The sequence below is a fragment of the Martes martes genome, assembly GCF_963455335.1.
Source record: "Martes martes genome assembly, chromosome: 9".
NCBI classification, from domain to species: Eukaryota; Metazoa; Chordata; class Mammalia; order Carnivora; family Mustelidae; genus Martes; species Martes martes.
This window is the reverse complement of record NC_137896.1, coordinates 88026323-88047919: the sequence shown is the minus strand read 5'-3', so window position 1 is coordinate 88047919 and position 21597 is coordinate 88026323. Positions and strand designations below refer to the sequence as shown.

The following is a 21597-nucleotide window of genomic DNA, read 5'->3' as shown; positions in this document are numbered from 1 at the left end:
CAACATGCTCTTTGAGGGCTTGGAGCTGGTGTCGGCGTTGGCCACCCTTGCCGCGTGCCTGGTGTCGGTGACGCTGCTGCTGGCCGTGTCGCAGCAGCTGTGGCAGCTGCGCTGGGCTGCCACCCGCGACAAGAGCTGCAAGCTGCCCATCCCCAAAGGCTCCATGGGCTTCCCGCTCATCGGAGAGACCGGCCACTGGTTGTTACAGGTAAGGGCGCGCTCGCTCCGCTGCTCTCCGGGGTCCGCTAGCGGCGAGCGCCGGGCGGTTGGAGCCGCGGGCCGGCCAGGGGGCGCCGGGAGCCTGAAGGCACAGGTCCCCGCCCCGCCCCTTCGCTCCTCTTTGCGGGTGCAGCCGGGGCTTCCTTTGCCCGCCTGCGGCGTGGTTCGGAGCCCGTTGGCGCCGGATGCGCAAATTCTGGGGGCTGATAGGAGAGGTCCCTGGACTCCCAAGATTGACTCGGAGGGCTCCCAAGATTGACTTTCCCCAGTCGCGGGCGACCCAGCAGGGGTGCGTGGACCGTCCGGGGGTTTCCCCGCGCGATGCCAGCCGGAGGGGGAGTCGGGTGGTGAGCAGCTTTCGCCTCACCTTCTCGCTCCAGGCCCCTGTCGCCGTCGGCTGCCGGGGCTTGGGAGGTATCACTGGGACCCGAAAATTGAGTCGGGGAGAGGAAGGAGGCAATGACAGCCAGAATTGCCCCCTTAAGACCCCGGCTGTGTTCCCGCCGCGTCCTCGGCTGCGCTAGGTACAACCTCCCTGGTCTACAGTCCAAGAAAGTGTGTGTATTTAGTGGTGGGGAAGGAAAGAGGTAACCCAAGGAAGATGAGAAGCCCGAGACCAGAGGGTTCTTGGCTTTTAAGGAAAAGGGTCTATTTACTTATTGGGTGGGGACACTTGAGCAGGGGAGAGAAACTTGGGATTGGTGTATGAGATCCAAAGAGTGCATGTGTGTGCGTGTGCGTGTGTGTGTGTGTGTGTGTTGCTAGACGCCACACAACCGCATACTGCTGGTGATAATGGGGGTGGGTGCGTCGGGGACCAGACTCAGGTAAGTAATGGGGAGATTAACCTGGAATTAACCTCCTCAAGTGCTAGACAAACGCTTTTGCAACTTGATACACAGCAGGTTTTTTTGGGGGGGGGGGCGGGGGGCGCCTCTGGTTAACCGCGGGAGGTGTGTTGTGTTCCGGTGAACACACGTGTTTGTCCGGAGGATGCTGGTTGGAGTTAAGAGAAGGATGAATGTCCTGAAGACAACCCCGGCAAGGGTGAGGTGAGGCGGGAGGCGACGGCAGAGACCTGTGGGTTTAGAAGTGCGAGAGCATGGCTTGAAATTAACAGAAGCGTGCAATCCGCGAGCGCACACACGGACACCCTGCCCGGCCCCGCCCCGCGCGGAGTGACAGCGGAGCTGGGGCGAGGAGGGGGGCGCGCGGTTCCTCTAGGTTGTGGTCTTCCCAAGTTCCAGAATCGGCCCATCTCTTTTGGGGATGCTCATGCAGTGGGGTGGGATTCGCTTTAACCAATAGGGCTACCCTCCGTAAAGAAGTCCCCAGAGCCTCTCCCATGCCACCACCACACTTAAAGAGTTAACAGCGACGGTGGTCTAGGCTTTTGGCCGAGAATTTAGGAAATAAAATAACTCACGCGGGAATCAGCTCCCGTCTCCTTAGAGCCAATCTGCGGAATCCGTGGTCTGTCGCCCCCCCCTTTCTTGACCTTTCTCTGCTACCCTGAACATCCCCCTGACCTTTTCTCCGAATCCCACAAGGGCCCCTGGGGCTCCGTGCCCAACACGCACTGAAGCTGGGGAAAGGGAACGAGGCCTACGCCTCCCCTTCTATTAGCCCGCAGGGCCCTAGACTCCCCCGTGGGAGGGAAATGGGGGGATGCTTGTAGAAGAGCGCTGAAGGGGTTAATGGGAGCCCTCTGAATCCCAGCTTTATTTTTTTGGAGTCATTTATCAGATTTTACGGGGAGACCTCCAAGGGCTCTCCGTTTCCACCGTGCGCCATCTAAACAGAGCCTAGGGCTAAAAATACAACATTTTTGTATAAATTGGACTCGCGGCCCGAGCGGCCGCCCCTATGAAAGTCCTCTTTGTGAAGACCGTGGAAACGGCGGACAAATAACTCTTTATTAATGCCACAAAAAAACGCACTTTAATTATAGTTAGGCAGATCAGAGACGGGAGGGGGGCGGCGGGAGAGAGGCGGCGGCGACCTCGGAAAATTCACAACCCAACTTTTGTGTCGAAAGAAAAGAAAAACAGAGGAAAAGAAGGAGAGGAGCGACGGAGAGTCAGACGGAGCGAGGGAGACGGGTATAGCAGACGGAGGGAGGGAATCCCGCTCCTCACCCCCCCCCTCGGTCGCACCTCCACCCTCGCCTGGATTTCTCTTAAAGGGGAAGACGCCGTCTAGAACTGCGGTGGGGTGGAGGAGCTCTCTCCGACCCGCCAACCTGGGAGTGGGGTGGCGTCCCCCGCGGCCCAGCCCCCCTCTAGGAGGCGCGGCCGCTCTGGGCTCGTTCCCTGTCGCGCGCCGGGGCCGGAGGCACATGTGGAAAAGTGATTAGGGCTCCGGGTTCTGCAGAGTCACTTTTCGGCGGTGCTGGGTGTGTTCACATTTAGCTGGAGAATACTTTTCCGTAGAAGAAAGGGAAGTGAGCAGAGGGATCAACCCGGGAAAAGGGGATGCCGAGGTGTGCCTTCGGGGTACAGGACTCCGTAGGACTGGAGTCCGCATCCGCACGTCGTTGCCGGCCAAGCAAGAGTGCGGGACAGGTGGCTCCTCTCCCCTTGGCACCGGGCGCTGCCCCGGCGGGAGAAGGGTTAACGCGGGGTGGGGTGGCGAGCGCCTACGTCAAAGGTGAGCCGGACGCCCCTGCCCCCGCCCCCGCCCCTCGGAGGTCCCCTCGGTTTCCGGTACCCGCTCGGGGGCCGGCTCAGCCAGCTCCACCGCGCGCCGGGCCGGGGCCGGGGCCTAGCCGTCCCGGGCTCGCGCCGTCGCTGCCGCCGCGGGGGATCCGGTTACCTGTGACGGCCGCCCCGCCCTGCCCCGCCCCGCGGGAAGCGCCTTCCTCCGAGCTCCGGTTCCAAACTCCAGTGCGGCGACGAAACTCCTCAGTTATTCCCAGGGCAGATTGCATTAGGAAAATCGCGGCTCGCGGCCCCGTGACCCTACCTTGCAGATCCCTTAGAGGGACGCCGGGTCCCTTCGCGGCCCACCCCTGAGAACGGAGGAAACCCCAACCCCCTTCTGTAGTGACTGCCTCCGGGCACGGACCGCTCACCGCTATAAATAATCTTTGGCCTGCGGCCACCCCGCGGGGTCTCGCCAGCCCGTGGCCGGGAGCCTGGAAATATTTATTCCGAGAGTCTCCGGAGCGTGAGGCGGGGGAGCGAAGAGGAGGGGGGTGGAGGCTGTAGCTTCGGATCCCGCCGTCCGGGATACCTTTTTCGTCCCGCAAGTCATTACCAAAAAACACCCTCCCGAGGGGTGCCCCGGGCCTCCCGCCTTCTTGCATTATTTATTATCCTCTAGGCCCTACTTCCCAGTTCTCGTGCATGCTATGAAAAATAAAACCTTCGTGTGTGTGTGTGTGTGTGTGTGTGTGTGGTTGGTGGTGGTGGGGTGACAGGGGACTGGTGGCCTGGGCTGAATCACGCCGCGGGCCCTCCAGGCTGGGCCTCTGGGACATCCCATCCGGAGATGTACGCCCTGAGAGAGGTCTCTTCCCCGGTTCCCGCAGGGTTCCGGCTTCCAGTCGTCGCGGAGGGAAAAGTATGGCAACGTGTTCAAAACGCACTTGCTGGGGCGGCCGCTGATCCGCGTGACAGGCGCAGAAAACGTGCGCAAGATCCTCATGGGCGAGCACCACCTGGTGAGCACTGAGTGGCCACGCAGCACGCGCATGCTGCTGGGCCCGAACACGGTGGCTAACTCCATCGGGGACATCCACCGCAATAAGCGCAAGGTAAGAGCTCTCTCTCTTGGCTAAGAGCCCCGCAGCCCTGCTCTGACCCTCTTCTTCCGTGCACCCGTCTCCGGTGTAAGGAGTTTGCTGAGCCCCGGGGGACAGTTCCACCGGAACCTGTGCCCCCCATTTGCACACCATGCTAGAGGATCCCACAGTCCCGTGCCTAGACGACTGCGGTCCGGGATCCAGAGCCCGCAGGCCTCCTCCAGGTCTGCCCCCGCTATCGGTCCGCCGTGCCATTCCCATTACCAGGCCAGGCCCATTGGTGGCTGTTGCGGGAGGTGGTTTGGACAGAGCTCAAACATGCAGGGAGGAGGGCATCCAACTCCTGTCCTCGCGTACTCCACAAAACCGAGAAAAGATAAGGGCAGATGGTGGTCCCCGCTCCCCTTTTCGCCCTTTCCCTTGGGAATTCTGAGGACAGAAGACCGATCTTTGGAAAACCAAACCTAGCCTTTCTGCCACTGGTTCCTTAAGGGCGACGCGGGCAGGCTCAGGGAGCGGAGCACCCCGTGCACGACGGCCTTGCCTTGGCGGGGCGGGGGAGAAGGTGGAGGTGGCGGGAGACGAAGTTTGGGGCACTGCCGCCCAGGTCTGGACGGCTGAGGAAGGGCGAAGGGTGGGAGAGCAGCGGAGGCGCTGCGGGGGATCAGAGCGCACCTACCCCCTCCCGTACAGAGGAAGAGAAAGTGGGTGTTTATCCTGTGGATTTCCCGAGCGCCTGGAAGAGGCGCGGAGGAGGCAAGCCAGAGCGCACCGAGCGAACCGAGCCTCCCCGCCCCCTCCCAGGGCTGCGCCGCCGCCGCCGCGGCTCTGAGCGCGGGCGGCACATGCTGTTTGAACTGCAGTAACCCCAAAGCTGGGCCGCCAGCGGGCGGGGCGGCGGGCCGCCAGCTTCAGGCGGCCAGTGAGGGGGCGCTGCACGACCTCCCCTCCCTCCCCGTTTTCCACTGGGTCAGAGGACTCATCCAGGTTTTAAACCTTAAGGAAAGAGAGAGGCAGCCTCAGATCTGCCCAGAACAGTGGCAGAGTGTGGGAGGGGGGCGGGCAACGGTGAGCGGCTCCCTCCTCCAGAAGTCTATGTGAAGAGGTCTTTGTGAACGTAGGAATTCATCTTGGAGTATCTGATGTCTTTGAACGGCCTGCGATGAGTAGTTTTCCATAGCAGACAAAAGGAGGCAAAATCCGATGGAGGAGGCACCACCCCACACACACCCCGCCCCGCTCCTGCTCCCGTAAAGCACGGATTTCAGGGACTGGAAAGGGGCTTCTAGAGTAGTCTTCCCCCATGTGCCTCACTAGAGCAGGAAGAGGAGAGATGGGAAGTGCCTGGAAGGGGACTATAGGCTCAGCTTGGGGGGGGGGGCTTATAAAATGTGTTCGACACTATTTTTTCTTAGTTTTTAGGGCTCCACGCAAAAACCCCTTTCCAAAGAGTGAGGAGACAGCCTGAGACTCAGAAACCCAGCTCGGAGGACTGTCTGCTTCCTCATTTTATCTTTATAGAGACTTTGACAAGAAAACAGTCATTGTCCCCTTCTCACAGAAGGGGACACTGAGGCTTGGGAGTTTGAGAGACATGAATCAGGTCAGAAAGCAAAGAAAGGGCAGGACAGGGCGTGCAACACCGGGAAGAGTTGTTTCTAGGCCATGAAGCCAGAGCGGAGCCTTACTTAGTCCTGCCGACATAGGATTGCCAGAGCTGGTGGTGGGGGTAGGGAGGAGGTGCTGGGAGGAAAAGGAGGGCTGGATCAGGACCAGACTGTGAGACCCTGGGGGTGCAGAGGGCTTTGGGGCAGGGCTGCCTTGTGGTTCCACCCACCCTATTCCTGACTTGGCTGTGTGTCTGCAGGTGGGGAGGGCCCACCTGGAAAGCCCCATGGTTTTGGCCCATATGGTCCATCTGGAAGGAGGGAAGGAGATGCCCCAGAGCACACTGCCAGAGGAATGCCAGGGAAAGCTGGGGATGGGGCAGGGGCGGGGGCCAAAACTGAGAGCCACAGAAGAGTCCTCGATGGTCTCTCTCTTTGGGACACCCTATCCTCTAGCTCTTGGGGGATAGGAAGCAGACAGAAAGCAGTTCATCCTGACAGAGGCTTGGGAACCCGCTGCAGGGGCCCTCTCTTTGTGTGTTCTAGTGTGTGCTTGCTTTGTAGCAAGTGTCTGGGGCCTGTGGGAAAGGGGTGGACAAAAGGGCACTTTCCCCCAAATCTCTCTAATTCATGTCCCAGCAACTTGGGTTTACTGAACCAAATTGAAGGCTTTGGGTGAGGTAGACCCAGAAGTGGGACACTTGGTCCTTGCCTCAAGAATTAGAGTCTAGCTGGAGGGATGAGAAGAGAACATTCAGGGCTTGTTTATATCCTGGAAAAAATGGCCAGGCTGCTGGACCCCAGTGCCCAGCGGACCTAGCCTGGCCAGGGTCGGGGGTATGCCATGCACACTGCCTGATCCAGTCCGCACTGCAGTCGGGGACCTGGTGGGTGAGCAGGCTGCTGGGCCAGGCCCAGGCCTGGTTGGGAGGTACTCATAGGACGTAAAGCCCAGGTGTGCTGGGGCCTGGCCGGCGGGAGAACGAGGAGCGTCACTGTTTCCACTGGGCCTGGTGGCCCGCCCCTTCTCTGGGAGGTCTGACCAGATGTGCTGGGAAGGGGCTCCTTACAGCCATCGCTGCACTCCAGGTGTTTGCCCCGCCTGTCCTGGTGGTCTAGGGCCAAGATGGCTGGGGTTGCCAGGGAGAAAATCCAGAAAGTCTTGCCCAGTCTAACAAAATCTTCTCGAGGAGCCAGGCCTGTGTCCCTATAGCCACCATCCCAGACTCTGTCCCCTCGTTTTTGTAACCTTCCCTCCCCCCAGGGGCCTGGGGTGTCTCTGATGAATGGGAAAGGGATGTCATCCTTCTTTGTGTGGGGGGAGGCTAGGGAATTGCCCTGGAAGGAGGGTGGTAGGAGGAGGTTGTCAGAGACACAGAGGAGGAGTGGGAGGGGAGATGGTTCTAGAATCCCCATTGCACAGCCCCACACCCCAGAATCAGGCATTTCCTCTTTTCCTTTGGAAATGGGAGGCCAACAGCTTCAGGGTGCCTCGGACAGTAGCCTTCCCCAAACCTGGAGAACATCCCAGAGGATGCACTTAGTCTTGGATTCCTGGTGTCCTAGGGACTCCCAGCATGGCTCTCTTGCCCCTCCAACCCAGACTCCTGGCTACAGGGACTTCTGAACCCAAGATGAAGGTGGGGGAACAGCTCCCCAGGCTTTGGAGGTAGGATGAAGAAGCCTTGTCTACGCACATCCCAGCCCTCACGGGTCTGGCCCTGGGGCTCTGTCTGGGGCGGGGGTGGAAGGCAGGCTCAGGATCACTGCACTTCTCTCAGAAACCCTGTCCATCCTGCAGTGTGTGTTGGGGTGCAGAGTCTGAGAAGTGCATCAGCAGGAGGGCAGAACCAGGAGAACTGGGGTCTTTAGGGAGCCCAGCCCAGCCTGGCTCCTGATGGCCTTGGGACCTGTGCACAGCCTCTGGTTCAGCCCAGGGCAGCCACTCCCACCTGCATTAGGAAGGTGGGTGGCCCAGCCAGGCAGCCCTGCCCCTGAGAGCTCTGCCCAGCCGCCCTGGCATAGGCACAGAGCCTTTGTTCTGCCAGCCCAAGAAGTCCTTCACTCAAAAGTTACTGTAGCACCAGCCAGTGGGTGCAGGGACTGCTGAGGGGGAGGGTGGCGGGAGCGGATCTCTCTGAAGGTCAATGTGGGAGGGAGCCCATAGCCAGGCAGCCACCAGAGTGCCTGAGAGTGGGTGCCTCCCTCCATGCGCCTGGTGCCAGGCAGTGGGCGGGGGTAGTGGGGGTGGTTCTGGCTAGGCCTAGGGTCTGTCTCCTCCCTTTTCCCTCCTTTCTCTGTCCTCCCAGGGCAGGGAGGGGTCCAAGGCTGTGATGCTGATGCGTCTGCTCACTCTTCCAGCCTTGGGAGACAATTCTGGCCTTGACAGAGAGTGGGCAGGTTTGGCTGGGGTCTACTCTGGCCCTGAGCCCCCTGTGCCAACCATTGTATCCATTCAGGCTGCCCAGGCTGAAGGGCCAGAGCTGGGGGTGTCCTTCCAGGGGTGGGAAATGCCGAAGCAGGGACAGAGGAGCCACACAGCTGGCCTTCTCCTGAGAAGAAGTTTGGCCATAAAGAAGGGTCCCCTTGGGGCTCTCAGATAAATTCAGAGCCCCAGGACAGGTACATGGTGGCTCAGTGGGGCTTGGGGAGTGGTGGGAGATGGGGTTCAGGGCCATTGGTGGGTGTGGCCAGTCACAGCCAGGACTGTGACCCTGGGAGGGCCCTTCCCCATTGGGCCTCCACTTTCTGCACAGGCTGGGGGGTCTGGGCCGGCCCCTCCCTGCCAGAGTGGCTGAGTGGGGATTGGCTCGGGAGGCAGCCAGGGTGAAGTCGAGACCCAGTGGAAATGCCAGGCCCCTGGGAAGATGACGCTATCTCTCGTGCTCCCCCTTACTTGGGTATAAAATATACACCTCGGCATCCCCCGTGCGCCCTGCAGAGAGCTGCCGCCGTGCAGCCCGCCCTCTGTTACTCTTTCCACTCCGAAGCTGCGGCTCTCCTCCGGCAGCTTGGCTCTAGCCCGCCCGGGCCCCCGCCCTCCCAGGCACCCGCTTCCATTCCTCCCAGTCTGACTCACTGGCCCAAGGAGTAGGTTCCTGCTCTGGCTCTTCTGACTCCCAAGACTGCCTGTCCAGAGGCTGTCTGTCCATCTGTCCATCCACAGGCACCAGCTGAGAAGGGGGAGGGCACCTGGCTGAGCAGTCAGAGCCCAGGGTCCTGGGGCTCCAGTGAGCCGCTCTCCTCCCAGGGGTGTGGTGGTGCAAGAGACAGGAGGGGCAAGTGTCTGTAGAGACAGTTATGGAGAATTGGAGCCTTGGCAAGCCCCCCTGGTGTCCCACCGCCTCCCACTCAGGGTTGAGAGAGAACCAGGGAAGTGGGCCCTTGGGCTAGTCGCTTTGCTGGAGAAGCTGATGGGGGGTAGTGGAGGGTTTCCAAGCACAGCCTTTAAGCCGGGAGCCCAGCCTGTGCCTGGGAGGTCCTGGTCCTCTTGGGACGCTCTGCCTTCTCTCCCTGGGCACCAACCCTAGGGAAGTCCGTACCTGCTGCTCCCTCTGCAGGGCTTTGCCTGGGCCCAAGCTGGTTCCCGATGACCTTTGTCCAACATTCTTGGCTCACTTTTGGGAATTCCTAGGGAAGCCCCAGAGGGAAACAAAGCAGCTTTGGCTCCTATTACAGCTGTGGTCAGGGCAGACGGCTCTGGGGGCTGGGAACCCTTCCTCTCTTCACACTGAGCGGCTCAGCTGGGCACTTGCCCATGTGCCCGACTCCTGACCCCACCCGCCCGATGTGGCCCAGGCCTCCCTCTGCTCTGGGCCAGCACCTCCGCCTCCTCCTGGCCTTTGTGGTGGGTGGTGGTTTCTGGGCTGCCTCGGCTGTGGGAAGTGTCCTCGTTGTTAATTCTGGGCACCAACCCAGGGATGAGGACCTGGAGTTTTCCTGGTGCCTGGGAGGCCCCGATGCCTGGGGAATAGCTGGGCTGGAAGCAGGGGCATGGACGGCGTGACCTCTGAGCGGAGTCCCTTGACTCAGAGTGCCTGCTGTTTTGCTTTGCTTTGCTTCTGTGGTCATTTTCTCTGCCTCGGGGGGCTCTGAGAGGAATCATGGGCAGGACAGCTAGGTGGAAAGGGACCCAAGAAAGTCCAGTTAGACCCTTCGTGAAACCATTGGGGAAGCTGAGCCCCAGAGAGGACAGTGACCTGCTGGCTGCCCTTGGTGAGTCAGGGCCTGGGTCGAGATAAGAGCCTTGGACCTTTCCAGAAGCCCCAGCCCAGAGGCCTTCAGGTGCAGGATGACAGAGGGCTTCCTGGGGTCATTCCAGCTCCTGCTCAGGACCCCTGACTACCTGGAGGTGACACATGGATCCCCCACCCTTGGAGTCCGTCTACTCAGTCCCAAGTCTCCTTCCGTCCTCCTGCCCTCATTGGACCCCAAGCTTGAGAAGGAGCGATTCAGCTGGTCATCACTAGAGGGCGCAGGGAATGTAACCTTTGGGGCAGGGCAGGGCTGGGCAGGGCCTGTGGGTGGGTCCTGTCTGGCCCCTTCTGAGAGTGCAGGGTGGTCCTCAGGGAGCCTCCTTTGGTGACCCTGGGAACCCTTCCTGGGTCACTGAAGCCTGCGTGGGGTGTATATTTGGGGGCCTGGTAGGCATCAGGTGACTTGAGGGGACAGCATCTACTTTGGGACACCTAGATATGGGCGTTTATGGGCTCTGTACCTTGAAAGGAGCCACAAAGATCACCTCCTCACCATTTCATACGTGAGGAAGCTGAGGCAGGGGGCATGACTTGGCCATAGTGTTGCAGTAAACTGGTGTATGATCTGGGGCTAAAACCTAGGTCTCTGGGTCCCCAGCCTGCCTTGTCCCACCACCCTGCTGCCCTGTAGAGCCTAGCTGGCTTGGACTTTGACCAATCTAGGTCTGTGTGGCCTCCGCCCCATTGCCACCTCCACATGCCCATCTCTGAGCTTGGGTTTCCTGTTCGCTGGGGGCCCTGGCTAGCCCTTGCCCCGTCCCCTCCCTGGCAGTCCTCCTCTAGGCCAGGTGTGACCTCCCTATCTTTGCCGGCCCCTACTCCCAGTCTCCCCGTCGAGGCCTGGGAGCCACAGAGTATCTTTCTTCCTCCCCCATGAGCAACGTACTATTTTGTAAGGGCCCTTGGTTAGCCAGCATTGGGCTCTGGGGATGAGGCCCCATTCCCACCCCATTAGACTCCGATCAGGAGCTGAACTTGGCATTCTAAGGACACCAAGGAGGAAGTGCTGAAGCAGAGAGCCCCGTCTATACCCATATATCCATATAGCCTCCTCTGAAGGGGGGTGGCGGCTGAAGTCTCCCTTGGAAGTTCCTGGGACCTCCGCTGCTGAGCAAGGTGTGAGTGACCCATCCAGACCTGGGCTGCCCTTGGCCACTTCCCATCCTTCTACATTTCAGCTGTCCCTTAATAGCGGGAGCAGCCCCAAACAGCACTGGCTTCTCTGCCCCTCACCGGCCTCCTTCCCTCCCTCCATCTGCCCACCGGGAATTTGGGAATGAAAGTGCTATTGTGAATGCCTGGCTGGGCCACTGAAGGGCCAGCTCTGTTATTTCTGCAAACCAGCCCTCCCATTAGCCATGCAGGGCTGAGGCCAGGAAAATGTTACCTTTTCCTCCTCGAGCTGACTGCAGGGGAAATTCTCACATTTACAGTTTGTGCGGTGGTTGTGTTTGGGGGGACGGGAGGGGAGGGCGGGCGCGTGTGTGTGGTTTGTGTGCGGCAGGGCAGGGAGCAGGGGGAATATGCATCTCCTTACTCTGTGCTGTCCCTCCCAACTCTGCCTTCCCCAGTGACCTTTCCCTTGGTGTTGATGGGGGTGGCCCCCTTCGCTCTGGTGGCCCCTCTGGTTGGGGGGGGTGGATAGAGGATGTTGGTTATGAGTGACATGCAGAGGTATCAGTAAATAAACTCATGTCCTCCCCTCTCCTGTCCTCCCTGGGCAGCAGCATGAAACTGTGTGCTGGGGCATTTGGGTAAGGAGGGGGCAGGAGAGGGTTACTGAGGAAGCAGGAGGATGGAAAGCAGAGAAGGTGGAAATAGGGACTCGCCAGCTACTTAAAACGGACCAGGGAGATGCAAGGAATTAAAAGGGCTTCTGGTTGGTATTGTGGTCTTTCAGGGTGGAAAATCTTGCCCCCGTCCCCCTGCCTCCAGACTCTGCCACACTGAAGACATTTTGATGGCACATCTATTAATAGACTGCCTAGGGTCTCCACCCATTAGGTGTTTCCCAGGGACTGAGAGCAGTTTGGTGATGGGGGTGGGGGGCTCTCGGGGAGTCCTGCTTGCAGTCTAGTTTCAGACTCTCTTGTTCTTCCATTAGAGGAGACGAGCCACCTACTGCTCTGCACCTCCTTGTCCAGTCCACGCACCTGTGTTCCACTCCTCCTGGGCACTTCTGCCTGGGAATTTGGGAAGGGGTCCCTGCAGTGGAGGGCCAGTTCCTTGGTAGACCTACTGGCAGCTGGGCTGCGTAGTCCCCAGGGCTTTGCCACTGTGTGCAGCTCATGCTTTTCTGAGGGTCAGGAAAGGAGAGGACAGCTCCCAATCCCTCTGCGAGCAACACGGAAGGTCCCGACTTAGAATAGAAGTGCCTGTACGTTGTGCTTTACGCCTGTCCTTCCCCTGCCTCTGCCCCAAGGCGCAGGCAGTAGGAGGGGGTTCAGAGCTGGAACACCAGCGGGGGTTTGTGACTGGAGGTGGAAAGTGGAGCCTGGTTGGGGTGAGGACCCAGCGTCTCTGTGGCCGCAGTCCTGGGTGCATGCTTCAGTGGAGCCCCATGGGGGCTGCGTGGGCAGGTGCGAGCTCCTCCCAACTCCCCCTTGCCCTCCAGGTCTTCTCCAAGATCTTCAGTCACGAGGCCCTGCAGAGCTACCTGCCCAAGATCCGGCTGGTGATCCAGGACACACTTCGTGCCTGGAGCAGCCACCCGGAGGCCATCAACGTGTACCAGGAGACGCAGAAGCTCACCTTCCGCATGGCCATCCGGGTGCTGCTGGGCTTCAGCATCCCAGAAGAGGACCTGGGCCATCTCTTCGAAGTCTACCAGCAGTTTGTGGAGAACGTCTTCTCCCTGCCCGTCGACTTGCCCTTCAGCGGTTACCGGCGGGTGAGCCCCCAGGGCCTGGGAGGAGAGGAGGTGGGCACCTGCGGGAGAGGGTGGCTGACCACTCAGTCACTCACCGGTCACACAGACAGAGAGCAAGCGTCAGCAGAAGTGCTGTGGGTGGGGCAGGGGAACCTTCACCCACTGGTCTCAGCAGCTTAGATGGGAAGATCTCAGAGGAGTCCCTTCCCTGCCCTTCCTGTCCTTGGGAGGGGGCCTCTGGTGACCCTACCTTTTGTCTTTGGTGACCAGATCGCCCCCTTCTCCCCCACCAGGGCATTCAGGCGAGGCAGATCCTGCAGAAGGGCCTGGAAAAGGCGATCCGGGAGAAGCTTCAGTGCACCCAGGGCAAGGACTACTCGGATGCCCTGGACATCCTCATCGAGAGCAGCAAGGAGCACGGCAAGGAGATGACCATGCAGGAGCTGAAGGTGGGGGCGGCCTTCCCAGTGGGTGGCACGAGTGCCCCAGGTTCTGTTTCTGCCCATCCTGCTCCCCTCCCACAGCGACTGTCTCTGTGTGGCGGTGGTGGCCAGCCCCACCTGGGGCTGGGGGGACGCAGCCAGTAAAGAGGCTGTGTCCCAGCCTGCTTTGTGTGGGCGGTCTGATGGGGAGGCCAAGAAACAGCCATAATGGATGGGGCTGCCCCCCACCACAGCTTGTGTGCACACAGTCCTGGGAGTGAGTGGGTCCCCACAGCGAAGACGCTGAAAATTGGCCTCTAGGAACCTCAGGACAGACTCTGTGTCAGTTGCTTTGTGGATCCCCTCATCCCCTTCCACCCTCAATAGTCACCATTTCAGCGCATTTCATGGTCCTCAGAAAGGCAGCCTCAGCCCTTGGGGGAAGAGCAGGGAGGTTCTGACCTAACTCTGGTCTCCTCCCCTCCCACCAGCCTTTTTTAGCTGGTAACACTTGACACTCTCTCCCGGCCTGCGGGTCACGGGTTAAGCCCAGCTGGGCTGCCAGCACCAGGATGGCCCACACTGGGCTCCAAGAAGGACTTTCTGCCCACCCCTTTGTGGGCTGGGTGCCCCACCTGAGGGGGATTCGTTAACTCATCCTTGTCTAGACTCTGTCGCTCCCGCGGGGCTCTGACCGCAGACTTCTCCATTCCCTGTCGGTGCTTACCCCTGGTCTGACTCTGGCTTTCCCCCTGCTGAGCCAGGAGGAGCTCCAATGACATTCCCATTTCACAAGAAGTATTATGGCTTATAGGTGGTGCCTGGCAAGTCAGGGACTCAGGTCCCTTCCCTCTCTTCTCTGGGCCTTCATTTGTAAAATACAGGCTTCAGAACGAGATGACCTGCTGGGACCTTGCCCTCGGGCTCCCAGTGCCCAGATGTCTTGCTCTCCTGAGAAACCCGGTGGGGTCTGAGTCTTCTGGGGGCCCACTCCCCTCAGCCTTCTCACTGCTGTCCCAGCACAGGTCCCCATGGCTGTGGTCCCAGGTTGCCCCCCAACCCCATCCATGCTCCTGCCCTCCCACCAAATGTCCTGGGGATGGAGGAAGGGGCTGGGACTGCCAGATAGAAAGCGCAGGGGCAGACCCACCCTCCTTGCCCGCACAGGGCCTGGCTCCCTGGGACTTTTTCTTTTCCTTCTGGGAGCTCACTGCCCTGATGAGGCCTGCTCTGGCAGGCTCTGGAATCCAGCAGTGAGTGAGAAGCGGCCCTATCTATCCCAAGGGACTTCCAGGCTAGTGCTTCTGCCCTAGGCTGTGGCAGCTATGTTGTCTGCCCAGCGTGGGGACTGGCCCTGTGACCTGTATCCATTGTGGCCTGAAGCTACAGCAACGTGAGGCTTGCAGCTAGATAACCTTGGGGCATGACAGGGGGCCCGGTACTGGCAGAGGGGGGCTGAGCCTGGATCCCCGCTTGCCGCTGCAGGACGGGACCCTGGAGCTGATCTTCGCAGCCTACGCCACCACGGCCAGCGCCAGCACGTCCCTCATCATGCAGCTGCTGAAGCACCCGGCCGTGCTGGAGAAGCTGCGCGAGGAGCTGCGGGCCCAGGGCATTCTGCACAGTGGCGGCTGCCCTTGCGAGGGCACGCTGCGCCTCGACACTCTCAGTGGGCTCCACTACCTGGACTGCGTCATCAAGGAGGTCATGCGCCTGTTCACACCCATTTCCGGTGGCTACCGGACCGTGCTGCAGACCTTCGAGCTCGATGTGAGGCTGGGCCCTGCAGGGCTGGGGCTCTGGGGCCTGGTGGGAACACTGCCTGGGGAGGGTGGGCGCTGGCCCGTGGGAAAGACCAGCCTTCCTGTCGGGGTGCCGCAGTGGGATGGGGGAGAGCCGGCCCCAGATGCTGGGTCAGATGAAGCCGACTGGGCTGTCATATGGGAATATGCATGTGGACATCTGTGAACAGGAGGGAGGACTCACAGGCTGTGGCAGGGGAGGGGATGCTGGCCAGGACTGAGGGACCACAGCTGGGGACAGGGGGCTGGGGGGCCGGCGGGTAGGAATTCCTTGGCCCTCTTAGACCTCCTCTGGCTCTCACCACCTTCCTTTACTCCTGCCCCCCCCTTCTTGCCTCCAGGGTTTCCAGATCCCCAAAGGCTGGAGCGTCATGTATAGCATCCGGGACACCCACGACACGGCGCCCGTGTTCAAAGACGTGAACGTGTTCGACCCAGATCGCTTCGGTCAGGCCCGGAGTGAAGACAAGGATGGCCGCTTCCATTACCTCCCGTTTGGCGGCGGAGTCCGCACCTGCCTGGGCAAACACCTGGCCAAGCTGTTCCTGAAGGTGCTGGCGGTGGAGCTGGCCAGCACAAGCCGCTTTGAGCTGGCTACCCGGACCTTTCCCCGCATCACCTTGGTCCCTGTCCTGCACCCTGTGGATGGCCTCAGCGTCAAATTCTTTGGCCTGGACTCTAACCAGAACAAGATCCTGCCAGAGACGGAGGCCATGCTGAGTGCCACAGTCTAACGGCACCTAGCCCGTACCCCCACCTCAGCCAAGCCAGGCCTGGGGGGTGGCGGGGGTGGCGGGAGGCACCAGAAGGGTTGAAACCTGTGTGGGGGAGGGGGCGGGAACCTGGGGAAGGGGGAGCGGCGCCCCCATACCTTGCCCTCCCCTGTCCCCCCCGCCCCGACCCCGGCAAACCCTACCCAAAGCCAGAAGGGCCCCATCCTTCCAGGGGAAGAGCCCTTCCCCTGGCTCCTATTTCTACCCAGTCCCTCCAGTTCCCACGGGCTTAGCCCCCGGGGGAAGTGGCAGGGCCAGGCACTCCGCATGCCCGTTACAGTGTTAAATGTCAGTGGCTCAGCTGCAGCATTTGGTTGTGATGTTCCCAACTGGTCCCAGCTCTCCATTTCTTTTGGACCCTTTTAGTCTGAGGGCAGGTGGTTGATGTGGGGGAGGGACGCAAGGAGGGGCCCCCTTTGGCTCTCTCTTCAGCACCACCCCCCTTCCGGCTTTGACCCAGACTGGTGGAATGTCCCTCCTGTGTGGCTGCCAAAGAACAGCATCCTGGGTAATAGAACACAGGTCACCCTTGCTTGCGGGGGTGGGCTGCAAGCAGCCTGGAGGGGCCCCACCCCTCTGTCAGTTTGGACATTTGAAATTACCTATTGCTGCTACTTTTTCTCTCTTCTGACCTTGGGGCAAAGGAGCTCCAGGCCCTGTCCTCCCAGCATGTTCCCTGGTGGCCCTGGGCATGCGCACTGACGTCCCCACCTTCCTGCCAGGCAGCCTTGAGCCCATCCTGCTCCCCTGTTACACACACCCAAGGCCTTTGACTCATGGGCCGCACCCCTGCCCCCCGCCACTCCCTCCCCCCCATATTTATTCACTGACATAACCGAATCTTGGCGTTCCTGGGGACTGGAACGAGCCTCTCGTCTGTCCCCTAGCCTCCATCCCAGCTGTCCAGGGCAGGACTTCTGCGAATGATGCTGTCTCCCTGCCCCTAGGCTCCAGACCTTCTGTGGGTTCAACCTCAGAGCCTCACTCCCTGGGTGAAGTCCAGTGCCTCTGCCTTTGCCCCTGGTGGAGATGGGGAAATGGCCCACTGCTTCCCTCCCTGCTCGGTCAAAAGCCCTGAACATAGGAGGATTTGGAGACTGCCATAAGCTCCTGCTTGGCCACGGTTCACCCCGGTGCCCCCCACTCCTGCTAGTGAGCATGGGGAAGTATACGGGTTCTTTCTTCTGACAGGGAGCAAGGGCTTCTGTCTTCCCTCCCTTGACCTTCACCCTTGGCCCTTTGCCCTTGGAAAGATGTCCTTGAAGTCCTTCTCACCTTTATGCCACTGTCTGCTTAGCCCAGCTCAGGGGTGTGGGGACAAGATGAGAGCAAAGGGAGGTGAGCATAGGAGGCAGCCCTTTGGACGTGCTGACTCGGGTCCTCTGCTGTGGTCTTGAGGCAGCCGCCTTGGGCGTGCTGCAGAGCCGAGGAGGAGGGAATGTGCGATTTGTCAGAAGTGATTTGGTGGAAAACTGGCTGGTCAGGGGATGAGTGGGGGAAAGAGGAGTAGCTCCTGCCACTGGCATTTTGAGTGTTGGCAATTTGGGATGCCTCCTGGGATGATCTGGGGTCTTTGGTGAGTCTCTAAGTGATTTTGTCTGTTTTCGGATTTTTCTTTACTTTCTGTGTTTCTCTTTTGACTTTTGATGTTATAAAAGCAACGAATCCTCTTTGTGAGAAAATCAAAAACACACAAAGAGTGCAGGAGACCAGTCTCTCCAGTCCTTCTCCATAGCAGTGACCACCGTGGGCAGCTGTGTGGCCCCCTCCATGGTGCTCAGTGGGAGGGCTGCAGGCCTCCCCCACCCCCACTCACACACCCTGGTGATCAGCGTTAGGGGAATGGGCTTGTGCCCGGCAACAGCTCTGTGACCCCTGTTCTCAAGGGTTTCGTTTGGTCCCTACTTTTCCACCACTAAAGAATCCGTGCAGAACATACATCACTGGCAAAAAGACATTTTTTAAAAAAAATCAGCAAAATCCCTCAGTCCACCCCTACACACCACACCCCCCCCCCCAACAACACACTTTCTGAAAAAACAGGCAAATACATGTAAAGACTCATCAAAGCTTGCAAAAGAGCTGCACGGTGCCCCGGAATTGGTTACCCAGAAGAAAAGCCCAGTGTCTGGAAGGTTCACGCTCCAAGCTGTCCCCAGCTGAATCAGGCATTTTTTTTGACTGGCTTTCTAAGAAGGCAGTAAGTGCTACTCCAGACAGGAAGCCCACCAGGCCTGGCCCTGGCGAGGGGGTTGGGGTGGGGTGGGAGATGGCGGGTTCTGGGAGGCACCTTCTGTTGGGGTGACTAGCCTGGGAGGGGCCGAGGGAAAGGCTGAGGGGGTCCCTGTGAGGAGGAAGGAAGGATTATTTGCCCTGCTGGGTCTCAAAGGCAACAAGAAGAGGACTGAAAGACGCTCTTGACTCTTGACTGGCTGACAGGAGGGTTCCAGTGTTGAAATGTGGCCGTCTCTGTCCACCCGTGCCTGTGTGTCTGTGTGCAGGTCTGTACAGGTAGTGCTAGATGGGTGACGTTTCCTCACGTACCATTCCTAACTCTTGTAACTTGACCTTAAAAAGACAAAACCCCACAACACTCTTCCTGCCACGGGCTTGCAGATTGAAGCACTTTCGATGTTGGGCGCTGGTGTTTGTGACCTGGGCACCATCCTGACCCTGCCCAGGTCACTATAATATTATTTTATACACAAAACTTTTTTTTCATAAATGTTATAATTTTGTGTCTGTCTTTATAAACTATTATAAGTACTATTTTTGTTATAATTCAAAATAGATATTTAGTATAAAGTTTTTGCTGTTAAATATTTGTTATTTAGTAAAATATGAATTTTTTTCTCTATTGTAAACATGGCTCAAAATATTAATATGTTTTTATCACAGTTGTTTTAATATTGAAGAAGCACTTGTGTGTTTTGTTTTGATATGAAACTGGTGCCGTGTGAGTGTTTTTGCTGTCATGTGGTTTTAATCTGTATATAATATTCCATGTTGCATATTAAAAAAAAATGAATGTTGTGCATTTTGTGATTTTGGAAATACTCAACCTGGCTCTTTTATAGGCTTCCATAATAAACCGTGGGGACTCACCCTTGTTTGGCTGTCTGGTCTCTGTCTTCTCCATATCACCATCATCATCTCCTGGCCACCCACACATTCCCTTCCAAGATGCCCAACTGTCAGGCGGGAAATTTTTCCTCACAAGGTTTGTCCTGGGGGACACGCCCACCATTCCTTGTGTGTAGGCGCAGAGAAGTCCATGGCAATGCCCTGCGAGTAGTAGGTTCCCCTGGGTTGGGGTGGGGGGTGTAACTGTCTGACCACTGGTTCCCGAGGGCTGTTGTATGTTGGGGCAGCTGGGAACCGGCTCCACTGGCCGAGTGTGGCCTGTGCAGCCAGGCCAGGCAGCTTAGTACTGGATGAGGCAACCCAGTGCTGAGGGCCTGTCCTCAGAGTCCATCCTGTTTTCTTGAGCGGGGACACTGATGTCCATGGCCAGGGGACAAGTAGGAGAGCAGAGTTCAGTTCTCCTGACTTCTGGCCTCGTGCCCTACGAGGCACTTCTCAAAGCCTATTACATGGGTGTTATAGGAGCAAATGTGTTCCCTGATCAAATAAGTTTAGGGGAAGTGTTAAGTAGAGCTGGGCAGCTTCCTTCACTGCAGGACTTGCCAGGACCTTGAGCCCAAGGATGGGTGCATTCAGGGGCTTCATGGCGTTGACACAGGTCTTGGGGCTCCCCAATCCCATTTGATGACTGAAATCATGTCCTCATTCCTGTTTATCCCACTCTGTGAAAAGGTGATCTGCAACCTGGTTCACAGAGGCCAGAGGTGAGGCCAGGGAAGGGCAGGACGTCCAGGGCAGGGACAAGGAACATCTGGGGTGGTCTCCAGGACCAAGGCGCCAGGGGTGGGGAGAGAGGGCCTCACAGTGCCCTGGTTGGTCCTGTCTTTGGCAGTGCCCAGTCCCCTCCCCACTGTCTGGGGAGGAACCCACTGCCTCCCAGTTGGCCTGAGAAAGGCTTTTTTGTGTGTGTTGTGTGGCTCTGGGTGTTGTTTATTTGTTTGTTTGGGGTTTTTTGGTTCCCATTAGTTAGTGAGACTCAGCTTCAGTTCAGAGTCCTCAGGCCCAGACAGGGGTGCAGGGCCCCTCCCCACCTGGCCATCTGGGCACAGAGCCTGGCCACCCCCGAAGAGGGTCACCAACATCTCCTGAACCACGCCGCCAAGACAGGGCTCCCAGCAAGCCCTGTCCCCCGCACTCGTCAGTCCGTCAGTCTGTCCTGCTGCTTCCCTCACCTTTCCCTGCAGGGCTGACGTCTGCCCTCCCCAGTCCTAACCTCCACCTGGGGAGGGAGAGAGCAAGGGACAGTCTCCTGTTTTCCATGAGCTAAAGCAGAGTTTTCGAGAGGCAACGACCCTCCCATGGCCACACAGAAGCAGAGGGCAGGGTAGTCCCCGTCCGGGAATCACCCGGCCTGTGGCCTCGCAGGGCTCCCTCAGCGAACACCCCCAGCTTCCACTAGGAGCCACGCCAGCAAAAGGTCGTGGTTTTTCAAAGTGGCCATTCCACGTCTCCCGGGGGAGGGTCCCGTGTGGCAGCGGAAGTGAAGGAAGCGTGGGCCTCGGGCTGCCCTCGGTCTGACCGCCCAGCCACGAGGTGGGAGGGCCCCACCAGGCGGGTAGCTGGCCTGTCATCGCCCGGTCAGTCTGTGCCTCTCCCCCGTGGGCCCAGCGGGTCACTGAGGTCCCCCACATGGCCTCCTGCACCCCCCCCCCTGGGATCTCCTGGCCTGGAAGAAGAAGGCGGGCTGCTGTGGACAGGCCAACATGACCGCTGTTTGTCCAGGGATCGGGGCGCCGGTTTGGAGGGAACTCACAGACCGCACATTCTGCCGCCTCCCAGCACTTTTCCAAAACAGCCTGGTCTTGGCTGGGCCTGGCTGACCGGGGTGGCTGGGGCCCAGGAGCCGGGAACGGGGCGGGGGAAAGCAGGGCCTCGGGGCCAGCAGTGTGAGGTAAGCAGGTGAGGCCAGAGACAGCACTGGGTCAGAGCCAGCCCGCGAGGCTTCGACGTGCCTTAGAGGGGAAGTGAGAGAGCTGGAGAATGACTGTGTGTCTGTGCTGGGGGCTACAGGAAAAACAAACCGGGCTTGCCTCAGAGTCTTTGGGCCCAGCCAGCCTGGTCAAGGCTCTGGAAGGCTGAGCACGGCATAGCAGCCCGGGGGACCAAACAGCAGGCAGGGACGTGGGCTCGGTGCCTCAACTCTTACGTGACCTCTCTTGTCCCAGAAGAGATTGCTCTGCCCACCCCCACTCCCACCCCGGGGACCCTGGCGTCCCAGAAGACACTCATTCCAGCCCTTTGGGCCCTCCCTGGTGCAGACTTGACGTTTTGGTAAGCCCTTCCTTCCCACCGCTTCCTCCTCTGGGACACAGGCTTGGATCCCCTCTGAGCCGAGTATGCCATAGAACACACTGTGACTGGAACCCCCTGAGGGTGTGCAGCAAGAAGGTTTCGCCCTGACCCGGTACTGCGGTACTCACATGGCAACCCTCTGCTAGGATTCTGGCCCGACCTGTGTCCCGGGTTCATTCTTGGGGAAGGACCTCTGATGGGTGGCCCTGGAGCGGGGGTAGAGAGGAGGCACCCAACCCAATCCATCACCACCACCCATCCCAACCAGACTTCAAGACCACCAGGCCCTACCCAAGCAAAGTCCATGAAGCCACGTTCCTGTTACAACAACAACAACAACAAAACCCCCCACAAAACCGAAAAAACAAAAAACTGGGATATCTTCTGGCCTTAGCAAACATAGAAATCATCCTCAGGTTCTAACCTGCCCTTCTGCTGTGTCCCCCATGCTTGGTGGTGGGAAGATGC

At 59.2% G+C, this 21597-nt stretch overlaps 1 protein-coding gene across 2 annotated transcripts; it reads left to right on the top strand.

Moving 5' to 3' along the window:
- Window positions 1–4: 4 nt before the first annotated feature.
- CYP26B1 (cytochrome P450 family 26 subfamily B member 1) lies at window positions 5–15654 on the top strand (the record flags this gene model as incomplete). Of its 2 annotated transcripts, XM_080814423.1 has the most annotated exons (6): window positions 5–208; window positions 3752–3976; window positions 12442–12717; window positions 12990–13145; window positions 14604–14888; window positions 15262–15654. In XM_080814423.1, 6 exons carry the CDS (start codon window positions 5–7, stop codon window positions 15652–15654), a joined length of 1539 nt encoding a protein of 512 aa, XP_080670549.1. The 2 variants fall into 2 exon arrangements, with proteins under 2 accessions (XP_080670549.1, XP_080670550.1); XM_080814424.1 differs by lacking the exon at window positions 3752–3976.
- Window positions 15655–21597: the final 5943 nt, after the last annotated feature.